At 38.8% G+C, this 13,963-nt stretch overlaps 1 protein-coding gene across 1 annotated transcript in view; it reads right to left on the bottom strand.

The window, feature by feature from the left end:
- Positions 1–13,963, bottom strand: part of tbc1d16 (TBC1 domain family, member 16) — a 114,205-nt gene that overhangs the window by 53,866 nt on the left and 46,376 nt on the right. The window contains exons 3-4 of the mRNA XM_055653959.1: positions 5,522–6,167; positions 261–470 (exon numbers count right to left, since the gene is read on the bottom strand). Of these exons, the coding sequence (XP_055509934.1) occupies positions 261–470; positions 5,522–6,167 (856 nt within the window). The remainder of the gene's footprint in view (positions 1–260; positions 471–5,521; positions 6,168–13,963) is intronic.

Raw genomic sequence — 13,963 nt, 5'->3', positions numbered from 1 at the left:
CTTTGCAATAGGTTTAAAAATGCAGGCTCTACCACACCTTCATGCAGCACAGGCAGTAGTATCTTCCTTATCAGTCATGCCAATTAGGCCCACTGAGCATGTTGGAATTATTCCAGGTAACAATCCAAGTTGATTATAGAGAGAGCACATTTTATATAAACTGTTTTGAACTTCTCTTTACAGATGAAACATTCAAATGGGAGAAAAAAAAGAAATAATAAATGGAGAAATCCCTTATATTAGGGAGCTAGATTTCTAACCTGAAAAAAAGGCGCAGTGATCGCATTTGGCTTAAATCAACTCTAAAAACACCATAGAGTTGCTCAAGTGCCAACACCTTCTGCTGCTCTTCCCATTTTGTGCTATGCGGTTGTGTACAATTCTCAGTAAACTGCAAAGTGTACTCTGCATCAGAGGAGTGGTCTGACATGGTGCTCGCCAAATGAGCCATATGTTCCTCACACATCTCTCTGTATAATGAGGAAAAAGGGGAGAGAAAGTGATTATTAAAGACCATTTTCTGAGGTAAAATTACAGTGTTTAGTTGGGAAACACAAACAGGCAAAACAACGATAGTAAATTTATTATTAATGTTACCAAATTAGTCTATCCGAAGTCAGGGTTTTAACTAAGGTTAGTTAAGTTTGCTATCAATAATCCATTCACGCCTATTTTAATTAATATTAATAATTTCAATAGCTATTTTTACCATGGTCATACATTATTAAAATAAACTAAACTAGGAAAGTAAGATGACCCTATCATTGGAGTTACAGGCTTGAATTATACTATACTTCAACAATACATAAGTGCAGAGTTAATAGATGATTAACTGTTCCTCAGGTTCAGGCAGATATATTAATTCAACTCCTTCAGAGATGAGTGCAGCAACTTCAGTAAGTATATTCCCTTTACAAAGTTCTTACCAATTCCCAGTTTAAAATAGATTTGAAAATTCAGTAAAACCAGTGGAATAAGCACTCAATAATATTTTCTAACACAAAAAAATGTTCAACCAGAAGACATAATCGTTATTATTCCTTGTTATTAAAACAACAAATTTACAAGTAAATTTAAAATCAGAGGTTACACTCAAAATTCACGCTCCAAACTCTAAAGCATTCCATGCAATGTATCATCCAGCATAAACCAAATACACTGTGAATTTCAGCTCTTTTTCAAAACTTGGCTCTAATTATTTGTTTTCAAAATAGAAGAACCTATAATTTGTACGATTAGCAAGCATATTGAAAGAAAGCAAATGAATTGCGTTGGCATCTCACCATCAAAGAAAATAGGGGATTCCCATTGCAAATAAAAACCTCCAAAAGCTACTTAAAAATAAGTGAAGTAAAATATGTCAAAGATGATTGAAACGCCTTTTAAAACTGCTGCTGGAATTGCCCACTGGTGGAAATCATGTGTTAATTCCTTTACCTTGACTTGGTCACTGATGAAAAGTACAGATTAGCAGTCATGTACCTGCAGGTAAATCATGTACTTTTCTCATTGAACTGGATCTTTGAGCAATCTTAGGAGTTGAGTGTGTCATTTTTTATGCCATAAGTGCCAAAAAGTTTGCATTTTCCTCTGAACTCACTTAATCAGCAGAATTAGGCCATTCGGCCCATCAAGTCTACCCTGCCATGGCTAATTCTTCTGCCTTCTCCCCATAACCCCTTACCCATCCTAATCAATAATCTATCTATCTCTGCCTTAAAAATATCCATTGACTTGGCCTCCAGAACCTTCTGCGACAATAAATTCCACAAATTCACCACCCTCTGACTAAAGAAATTCCTCCTCATATACCATTTTGCTGCTGCTGATGATCCACAGTACCTCACGGATACAAAGTTTTGAGATGTCACATCTGCTGCTTAAATAGACGCTGGATGTAAAAGAAGTGATTCCTTGTTAGCGTGACTCACAACTATCCATGGAAACTAAATTTGGTAAACCAACATACAATACATGGTGGATGACCCAATAAGCATAGGAGGTTGAGGGGTGACATTATTGAGTACAAGATCTTGAGGGTCAAGAATAAAGTGAATGCTCACAGTTTTTTCCCCCCAGGGTGGAGGATTAGAAAACTAAAGGAAATAGACTTAAGGTGAGGTGAAAGTGATTTAAGATGGAACTAACAGGCACTTTTTCACTCAGTATCTGGAACAAACTGCCAGAGGAAACTATAGAAGCAATGCAGGTATGACTTTTAAAATACATTTGGACAGATATATAGATAAGAAGGCTATGGGCCAAATGCAGGCAAATGTCAATTTGGTCGGCAGGAACAAGGTGGGCCAAATAGTCAATTTCTATGTTAATAACTCTATAACTATCTCCTGCTATCTATGATCATCGACTTATGGCCCTTCCTTCACTTCAGAATTTAATTATCTCTTCACTGGCAGCCACACAAGTTGGTGTTTGCACAATAGCAATTTTCATTGCTGATCAAATTTTAAAAATTCTTATTTTTTTATTATTCTCACATATCACACGATACTTTCTATGCACAAAGATCTCTAATCATATTTTTTACCCTATTTCTTAAGAAACACCCATGGTTATCTACTCTGTCAACCAATCAAGGTTTTGGTACCATTTAATAGACTAATTCCACAATAAAATCAGTCAGAATATTAAACATTTTATAAAGCTTGGTTCTTTGGGATCATTATGCAAGTGATCACACAAAGCCTTAATTAGTAGAAAATGATTTATTTGACAAGAGGCCCTCTGATGTCCACTCCTCTCAAACCTCTCAAAAGGAGCCCTTAAGCTGGGTTACCAAATTTTGAGATTAAAAAATCAATCTGCAATTTATCCCATCTATAAACATACCAATAAGTTTAATTTGCTAATTCACTTTGATCTCAAGTAATCGACTTATGGCCATTTTCCTTCAGCATCAGTTACCTATTGATTTTCTATGGACATAACAAAAAAGCTGTGATCGAGGACAGTCAAAAGACCATAACCTTCTTAAAAATTAAGAGAACTGAATGAAATTTTCAGTTATCATAGATTGAAACATTCTGAAACAAATATAAAATAATCTTACTTTGAGGACCTGAAATTAAAGCATATAATTAGTTAGTTACCCAATTGTAGCTAATTTCAAACTGCAATTACTAGATCTAAACATCTATCAATTTTTAATAAATGATTAACATTTTTAAATCCTAAGTGTCCAAATAATATTCACAAATAATTCACATAAAGCATGATTTTTAAATCTCATTTACTTCAATTTATAGGCCAAATGGAAGGAATTTAGTGTTCAATTGCTGTAAATTAAAGTAAATTTAAATTGGCTTTCTACTGGGTTCCTGTGAACGCGCTGGTTTTAGAACGTTCACATTGCGGTAGATTTGTGCCCCACATGCCCAGAAAAATACTGCGGGATATGAAGAGCCCAAAATGAACTATTCGCTATAGAAAACTTTATATACAGGGTGCTTAAGAAGCCCCTTTTAATGTAAAAATAAGGTACATACCTTTAATTGTTTGCTTTATAAAAACCTGGGGCTGCGAGAGGTTGCGGGTTGAGAAAGTGATTTTTAAACTACTATTGATTATACAAGGCCCTCTTTTGCGATGTCCAGCGATTTTTCTCTTAAACCTACTAGGCTGAACAATTGCAACAGCCTAGTAAAAATCGTGTTTTAAACCCGCCCCCTCTAAACAGCGCCAAAATCGCGCACATGGGGTGGGGCAGATACTCAGACACGATTCAGGTAGGTTTTGTAACATACCTACTTAAACAATCATATTCTGAACACAATATTTGGAATTTCTGTACTTTGTGGTGGATTAGAGATAATCCTAATTCGTTAAAGCAATACACATAATTAAGAGTTATACTTACAGATTTTTTTGATTCTCTCCCATCTTCACACATTTCAACAGTTATTTTGTGTCATAAACTATTTGGAGCTAATATCGCCAATAGGAAAGTCAAGAAAATGACATATTGACTTTCAAAATTCAAACTACAACTGTTCCCAACTGTTGCATAAAATCAGTTATACCATAATATCACAATATCATAATATCATAATACCAGCGATGCTGACTCAAAGGGCCGAATGGCCTACTCCTGCACCTATTGTCTATCAGTCCCAGACTATCAAACACATGGCAGTAAGGTAATCATTCGAAAGATGGCATCAGTCTTATGTGACCTTTTCACTCAGTAACAACAACAAAACACGTTCATATAGCTTCATATGGCAAAATATCCCAAAGTTTGTTGCAAGATCATTGCAAGGAAAATTTGACATTATGCCAACTTTAAAATGTAACATTTAATTAAAAAAACTATTTTGAGGGGAGCAATTTAAAAAGGCGTGCAAGCTCTTCTCAGGATCAAATGGACTGTCAAAGCTACATATAATCCAGTTTTATCTTGAGCCAGCAACACATATCGGAATTGGGAAATGGAATAAGTGGTGGTTTGCAAAAACATCAACTTCAGTTCTCCCAATGTTTAACGTGGACATTTTAACAACACAAGAAATAGCCCCACTTGGTGAGTATATTTAAGACAATGATCAGTAGATTTTAGATGTGTAGGAATTCAAGGGAAATGGTGCTGAGATAAATGAACAATCGTGATTCTAGCGAATGGTGGAGCAAACTTGAGTGGATAAACAGCCTACTCCTGCTTTTATTTCTTATGCTCTGAAAGTAGAAGTTAACCATGCGTTCTCTCAGGCTTTCTCTGGCATCCAATAGTTCAATGGTGCTTTATTTGTCACATGTGCAAATGCACAGTGGAATTCATTTTGCATATGTACACATGTAGGTATCATGCTGATATCATAGATGGTCCTACCTACTTTTGCTGTCCTATTTCCATTTCCTCCCATTCTTGTAATATGTCCATTTCCTCTGAAACCCTCAACATCCCCATGTTTTATGATATCCTTAAATGATCTCTTCCAGGACAAAAAAAATGGGGGGGGGGGGGGGGGGGGGGGGGTAAATGAGTATCACTGTACTGTAGCAATAAAGGGACTGAAAGGTTTAGTCACGAAGAGCTGAGATTTTCAGCAAACATGTGGAATTTAAAACTATCATAGAGGGACAGTAGGGAGATGAGAAATGGGAAGCAGCCAAAAGGACAGCTGGTTTCCAGCAAAATGTTTGCAGGCAGAAGCAATGATGTGAGCAACCATGATCCCTCTGCATGCAAAACTCAATTTACTTCAATGCAATGGCTCAGCCCAACAATTTCCTGTTTTCCCAAGCTTGCAAGTCCTCCTTAATCTCTGGGTAAGGCTACATTTGAAATATCAGATAAGGTCTTTCAGAAGCAAGTTATTTTATGCAACCCTTTTTGCATTTTGTTTATGATGTTGTGCCCCGTTTCATCCAACAGATGGGCTAGCATTGTGCTTTTTTTTTGGCAACAATAGTTATGGCTTTGAAATTATATTTTGTTACAAAATGTTCAATAAAGTATTTAAAACTGTTTCAATAATATCATGGATATTTCTGGTGACAGTACCTGCTTTCTGCATCAAGAAACACAGATCTGCTACTTTCTGCCAATGGGTCACCAATCGGGGAGAGACATAATGGAGAAAAAGAATCAGAATCCGACCCAACCATGCTATCTCTGCTGACATCATCGGCGGTGAGATCACCCGGTGCCTCATGTTGTCCTTCATCTCGCTTATTATTAACTTCGTCCCGATATTCTGTTGGAACCTCCAGACCTTTGCGGTCATCGGGGCAGATTAACGATGAATCTAATGAAGCAATTTCTGAAGCATTTTCTGAATCCTTGGGAGTTTGCTGCAATGTTCCATGGGAGATATGCAAACTGAGGGAATGCTGAGATGCGTTCTGTTGCGCCTCTGGTGAGACAACGTACATTGAATTGGTCATACTCCGTGATACGGTTATTATCTCATCATCCTCTGGTGAAGTCAAAACTTGTTTATGTGCTATGCTGTTTGGCTGTTGTTGCACAACAGCAGATTGTGCACGCCGGGATCTCCTACGATGTATTTTTCGTACTGGAGAACTTTCAGGAGTGATGTACCTTAAAGCCTCCTCATCTTGTCGTTGAATGCGGGTGTTTGGGATCCAGGTGACAATAAGAGTAGTTCCCAGTGATTCATCCTTTTCCAAATGTATGCATAAGTAACCTGGATGTGAAGATGGGGAAGGAGAAAGAAAAGCCAAGGAAAATAGTTTTTAGTAAAAAACAAAATGCAAAGACATGAACTATTGATCTACAATCAAACCCTCCCATATGCACTGATTACAAACTTAATTCAGTTCAGCATTTGGCTTGTCAAGTGAGGGAAAATGAAGTAATATGCAATCTTTGAGATTATTATCCACATCTCAAAGTGAAATAAATATGGTGTTCTCTATTTTTTTTTTTTTTTCTGCATTTCCTCTCATAATACTAAAGAACTAATGTTTTTTGCAATACAGAACAGGGACTTACCATTGGTTATTCTCAGCAAAAGCCTCTGTCCACAATTTTTTGTTTTAGATTACAGCGAATCATCTATTCCAACCGTCGTTATATACTTAATTAACTTCTCCTTAAAGTTATTCAACTGGGGCGCCACAGCAGTAAAGTTGCTGCCTTACAGAGTTTGTATGTACATTCTCCCTGTGAACACGTGGGTTTCCTCCTGGTGCTCCTATTTCATCACATTCTAAAGATGTACATGTTTATAGGTTAATTGGCTTTTGTAATTTGTCCCTAGCGAGTAAGCTACAAAACTGGGATAACATAGAACGGGTGATCTTGGTCGGATCTCCAAACTAAACTGTTTCCTGTTAAAGCAAATTCATAAGCCCGACCATTTTAAAGATAGAGAAGCTATTCCCAAATTCCTCGTTGGATCACTGACCATCTTAGACTGTCAGTTCCTAATTCTGCCTTCTCTCACAAGTAGATTTTCATATCTACCATATTAATTTCTCCCACCGTTCTAATGACTATAACCACCCAAACCCTACAATCATCCCTATAAACCCTGGATATACCCTCTCTAGCAGCTCCATATTCTTCATCATAATATGGAGATATTCTAAAATGTATATCAACACAGAATAACATTATATTAAAGGATTATGTTTTTGGTTTTAACTGATAAACATTTCAAAAGAACCCTCAAGGCCTACTTGGAAAAATAATTCTTATTCTACTAATAATAACTTAATACTAACAATAAATGGCAATCTTGGAGAATTTACATTGTGCTTTCAAAATGCTTGAAGTGGATTTTAAACTATACATATTGACTGAAAACCCAAAAAGAAAAGTGTAGGTGCTTGAAATCTGAAATAAGAACAGGATATTTTTTATTTACTGTTTCTATCGCATCTACAGACTATTGGCCAATCTCATTTGTCTTTGGATGGATTGTAATGTGACATGATGGTCATGAAAAAAAAGAGTGATTATATCAAAGAAAATCAATATTTTGCCTCAGTTGTTCAGCCTGAAGGGCTTTACTCCAGTGTTTGTGTAATTGAGCAGAAATGTTGTGAGGAGTCTCCAGAAATTAACAAAGCAGCTAATAATATTAGCAAAAGGAAACTATCAAAACCTTGAGAGTGGCAGGATCACTTTCAGTGCTAAACACGTTTTCTGGCAGATTGCAAAGCAGGCTCATTTTAACCAGTCCATATTTGAAAAAAGCTCCAGAAAAAAAAAAGAGAAAAAATATACCACTTCTTTAAAAGGTGCAGAGTTAAGCCTTTCGCTAATAAGTAACCTTGGCCCTGAATTATTCCTCTAAAATCAACAGTATATTCATTGAAATAACAGACGAGATATATATGGACATATCACATCAGAGTATGGCTGGCTCATCATATAGATATTGCTACACCAATTGACTTTAGAAGACCAGAAGTGTGGGAAAGAGTTCCACTGATAGCAATATCCAAATAGAGAGTTACTAAAAAAAAACGCAATGGTGTACAACATTCTACAAGATTCCTCCTAGTTTATTGACTCTTGAAAACAGCTAGTTTTTACCAATTCTGCCATGCAAAAGCTTCTATAACAAAATCATTTGCTTTTGCATATTGTTTTTCATTACTTTTATCACTTAAATAATTCATAAATGTGTCCACACTGACCACAGAACAAGTATATAAAATCCAAAATTCTGTTTTTTTTTTGTATGAAAAGTTTCAAAAGGATTTTCATTTGTCATTAGCTTTGCAAATACTTTTAAAAAAGTACTGAAGAAATGTCACAGTTGCAATACAAGAAATCGGGAGCCAACATGCACAAAATGAGCTAACTCTGGCAATAATATGATAAAGTATCAATAATCAGTTTTTGTGGAGTAAAGTGACAGAAAAATATTAGCCAAGATACCAAAGATAAATCTGCTATTCATCAAAATAATGTCACATATTCCATTATGTCCTTTAACCAAGAGTAGAAGAGGCTTTGCTTTAATGTCTCAATCTTGTAATAGTACCCCCATCAATATAACACCTTTTCAGTGCTTCACACAATTATTTAACTCAGAATTTTGTGCATAAACCGCCAGATCAGTTTCTGAACTCAAAGTGAGTGTGCTGCCAAATAAACTATAACTGGCAGTTATTAATTATAAGACACTATATTAAATCTTAATTAGATCAGAAGAAAGTCATTTCAGTGCATTTTATAAATTGATTATCTTTTGTCACAAGCTTGGCTGCAAGGAAATGTTTATGATCTTACTTAAGAAGAACATCAACAAACCTGATGAAAAATGCAGAAAATAGTTCATTATCATGTCTGGCCTCTGCACAGAAAATGACTGTGACAACGTTATATTTGAAGTTTATCCTCTTAAATCCATCTTGGGTTTATGTATCTCAGTCCTTCGGAACTTCTACATCTTATTCCACATTAATTTTTATTCTTCGAAAGTACTTTATAAATTCAAACCCTCCGCACACTGATATATTCCTATCTCTTTAATAGTTCATAAACGTGTCTGCATTCACAATAAAAGTGCATAGTTATTTAAAGAAAAGTCTCTAAAGATTTTTCATTACTTTGTTTGCTTAGCAAGTAGCTCATTCAAAAACAAATATTGTTTTTTTTTAAAAAGTACACCGTAATCAGCCTACATTTAGCTAAGTGCATCTCAGTACCAGAATTCACTGCTACAATATGCACTATCCCACAATTACCTCATCATATTTATTGTAAGAACTTACTGGTATGAGTTTCTCCTTAATATTTTCTGCAAGATAACAGAAATAATCAACATTTTAAATTATGCGTTATTCATTAAACTGCTGGTGAAGCCAACTGGAATCCTTTCAGTTGCTTTCTTTCAAACAGCCTTCCTCTGCAACTTTTCTCTGCCAAAATTCTGTTTCAAAGCAAGCCATCTATTACTTAATTCAAACAATCCTTCAAGGGACGGCAGCAATAAAGGAACAATCGTCGTTTGTGTTCAAATATTATCAGGGCTGGATTTAGATGAAGAGAGGCCCTAAGCTGTTCCACTTGTGAGACCCCTCCCAATCCCCCACCCCCACGACTAGAGGAAGGTGGTCCACCAGATTGACACCGATTTGCAGCCGAGCGTGGCCAATGACATAAGGGGCTGGAAAGCTGCGCTTTTTATTTATTTATTTATTGTCAATGCTAGTGTCGAGTTATTGGCTTAAAACAGTATTATTCTGAAATGTAGGGCAAGGAAAATTACTGAAGGGTTGTTTAGAGACTACATTGCATTGTGACAGCATATGTAAGAAAGGCCTCTGACAGTGTCAAAAATATTATACACCTTGCAGGGCTCTCACTTATTTTTTTTCTTTGTTGTCAGCCAGGCAACCTTGGCAGCTTTTTAGGTTGCCAAATGACAATTTAGGTGGTCATTTAAGATGGCTTCATGACGCGTGCGATAATGTGCTCGGACGAAGTGCGTAATTACCAGTCGGAATTATGCTCAATGAAGCATTCACATATTATTTCTGCTTCAAATAAAGTCACAAACTAAACATATTTATCAATCAAGACATGATATATGCCACAATGACATACAGCAAAATTATAATACAGTATGTCAACTCCTTTACACGTTGCAATGAATGCAATTTTTATTTCTTCTTTCCACTTCGCCCAACACCTCCGCTCGGTCCGTAATAACCAACCTGATCTCCCAGTGGCTCAGCACTTCAACTCCCCCTCCCATTCCCAATCCGACCTTTCTGGCCTGGGCCTCCTCCATGGCCAGAGTGAGGACCACCGTAAATTGGAGGAGCCGCACCTCATATTTCGCTTGGGCAGTTTACACTCCAGCGGTATGAACATTAACTTCTTCAATTTCAGGTAATCCCTGCTTTCTCCTCCCCTTCCCAGCTCTCCCTCAGCCCACTGTCTCCGCCTCTTCCTTTCTTCTTCCCGTCCCGAAACGTCGCCTATTTCCTTCGCTCCATAGATGCTGCCCCACCCACTGAGTTTCTCCAGCATTTTTGTACACCCATTCACACGTTCTGTTATCCCACTTTCTTCACCCACTCCCTACACATTAGGGGCAATTTTACAGAGACAAGTTAACCTACAAATCCAATGCGTCTTTGGGGTGTGGGAGGAAACCCACACGCTTGCAGGGAGAACGTGCAAATTCAACACAGACAGTGCCCGAGGACAGGATCGAACACAGATCTCTGGCGTGTGAGGCAGCAAGTCTACCAGCTGTGCCACAATATTTTATTTTCCAACACACAAAAAATTATACGTTGATAACTTTGGTTACTAAAAAAATGAAAATATCCATTTTCAGTTTTAAATCTCCAAGTGACGGTATATCCCCCTTTACAGCTACTGCCAGATCTCCCACAATTCAAAGCGCGGGAGAAAGTGCCCAGCGCCGACCAGTTGCTGTGGCAGTGTGCATGCGCATTGCGGCCGATGATGTGCTGGCTGTGGTTGTGCGCATGTGCAGGGGGAGAATGTGCTGGCCGTAGCAGTGCGCTTGTGCAAGGCAGCCTGCCCTGCCGGCGGATGAGGAGTGGAGAGCGGAGCCCGGCAGCCTGGACACGGATGGTGGGCAGAGACGGAGATTGACAGACAGACAGAGAGAGAGAGAGAGAGAGAGAGAGAGAGAGATAGAGAAGGGGACCACCCAGAGTTGAACGGCAGGTGTACTGCCTTGGCCGGAGGCCCCCTAGATTTCGAGGCCTATGAAACCTAGTGGTAAATCCGGCACTGCGAGGCCCCCCTAGATCTCGAGGCCCTAAGCTTAAGCTTGTCAAGCTTATACGTAAATCCGGCCCTGAATATTATACACATTTTACATCCCTCCTTTAAAAATTAAAAGTGCGAATGAAACAAACTTTCCAATAACAGTCTCTACAATGCCGTACTTTGGTACAAGGTCCTTGAGATTCGTCGGGAGACAGACTGTCCTTTCTCAATGAATCCTAACTGTGATTCTTACTGTTGAATGGATTGCTGTTGAACCAAAGTGTTCTCATCCTCCACATCTACTGCAACCAAACTAAACACCTGGGTGAAGATAGATACAAATTGCTGGAGTAACTTTGCGGAACTGGCAGCATCTCGGGATAAAAGGAATGGATGACGTTTTGCGTCAAGACTCTTCTTCTGACTGACGTCAGGGCATAGGGAGATACAGAGATAAGGAAGTGTAAGGTGTGAAAACGAGACAAAGGGGATGGAGATCAATGAACATGTAGAATAGATCATTGTTAGCTGGGAGAAGGTAACAACAAAACAAACAGAGATAAATGTAATCGGAGACAGTCAGACTGGTCGGAGAATTGGGGAAGTGGGAGGGATGGAGATATAGAGAAAGGAAGGGTTACTTGAAGTTAGAGAAGTCAATAATCATACTGCTGGGGTGTAAGCTGCTCAAGCAAAATAGGAGATGTTCTTCCTCCAATTTGTGCTGTGCCTCACTTTGACAATGGAGGAGGCCCAGGACAGAAAGGTCAGTGTGGGAATGGGAGGAAGAGTTACAGTGTTTAACAACCGGGAAATCAGGTAGGTATAGGCGGACTGAGTGGAAGTGTTCAGTGAAATGATCGCTGAGCCTGCGCTTGGTCTCGGCAAAATATAGGAGTCCACACTTGGAACAGCGATACAGTGGATGAGGTTGGAGGAGGTGCAAGTGAACCTCTGCCTCACCTGAAAAAACTGTTGGGGTCTCTCACCTTCCACTCCATCAGCCGTCGCATACTGCACATAATCCTCCGACATTTTCACCACCTCCAACGGGATCCCACCGCTAGCAACATCTTCCCATCTCCACCCCTTTCCGCAGACACCGTTCCCTCCACAACTCCCTGGTTAACTCGTCCCTTCCCACCCAAACCACCCCCTCGCCAGCTACGTTCCATTGCAACCACAGGAGATACAACACCTGTTCCTATACCTCCCCCATTGACTCTGTCCAACGACTGACAGTCTTTTCAGGTGAGGCAGAGGTTCACTTGCACCTCCTCCAACCTCATCTACTGTATCTGCTGGTAGACAAAAATGCTGGAGAAACTCAGCGGGTGAGGCAGCATCTATGGAGTGAAGGAAATAGGCAACATTTTGGGCCGAAACCCTTCTTCAGACTGATGTGAGGGTGGGGGAGGGGGCGGGAAGAAGAAAGGAAGAGGAGGAGCCAGAGGGAGAGCTGAGAAGGGGAGGTATCCACTGAGTCAATTATTCCTTCTATTCAGAAATGCTGCCTGTCCCAATGTTACTCCAGCATTTTGTGTCGATAAACACCTAGATTGTATCCCATTTGATATTCTTCTGATAATGGGATGACCTCCTTGACCACGTCTGATCTGGGATACGATGTACACTGAATCAGCACAGCTTTCTATCACATTTGGTGCAGGCTTCACTCTTTTCTCCAATTTTTAAGGGCAGCAATTTTTTGTTATCTGTCGTAGTAGTCATTTCACCCTGTGGCAATAGTCCTTCCCATTTTTGAACACCTGGTGCTAACTGCTTGGAATTAACTTCTAATAGTCCAAATAGTTAAAAAGATTTAAAAAACAATTGAGGTGAAAAGTACAGCTTGTTAACATTGCAGTATCTGAAGGGCAGGTGACACAAGGAAACAAGTATACTGATAAATCCTGCCCCATAAATATTTCAACGTTAATAACATTTGCTGATCAAGTCACCAATCCATTGAAAATCTCACTGCATAGTCTGGTTTGATCATAGGCCTGGTTTAGGTTTGGGTTTATATCTTCACATGTACTGAGGTACAGTAAAATGCTTTGTTTTGCATGCTATCTGCGCACATCAGATACACCATGCATAGAGATAATCAAACTCAAGGACAATAGAGAGCAGAATATAGTTATCAGCATTGAAGTGCATCTACACTTCAGGGATGCTTATCTGGAAAACTGATTCTTGAGCTTGCAATTAATCGCAAATGAATGAATGTTCTCTCACACATCAGCCTCCCAGAATTTTTAAAAGTAACTAAATAGAACTAAATACATTTTCGTCTTTGTGAAAAATCCAAACAGCTCTGTATGGGATGATGCGTACACGTCATTTTATATGATATTTTTCGAGAAATCTGCATGGGATCCATGATCTCCACTTTCATTCCTGGCGAGTAGGCACTTTCCACTGCTGTACAGGTAAACATTCACAGCCAGATGTGGCAAATTATTGTATCTTATCATGCAATTCCTTCGCATCTTTGAAAGAATAACCAAATCATAATGAATGCCCAGTTCAGATCTCACATAGAAATATGGTCTGAAAACAGGTTCAATCTCACACTGTGGCTCTTCCTTTCTGAAAGACATGCTTCAGCTGCTCCACTGTCTTTTTGTTCGACAGATCCTCAATCTTTTGTATCAATAGCTAAGAGAATAGATTGCACCACATTGCTCACCTCCTGCTTAGAATCTTTAGCATCTCTTTAGCACCAGCTTACTTATGCACGTCAATTGCATGCATATGTATTCC

The sequence above is a fragment of the Leucoraja erinacea genome, chromosome 23, assembly GCF_028641065.1.
Source record: "Leucoraja erinacea ecotype New England chromosome 23, Leri_hhj_1, whole genome shotgun sequence".
Taxonomy (NCBI): Eukaryota; Metazoa; Chordata; class Chondrichthyes; order Rajiformes; family Rajidae; genus Leucoraja; species Leucoraja erinaceus.
Note: the sequence above shows the minus strand (reverse complement) of the source record. Positions and strands in the feature narration are given on the sequence as shown.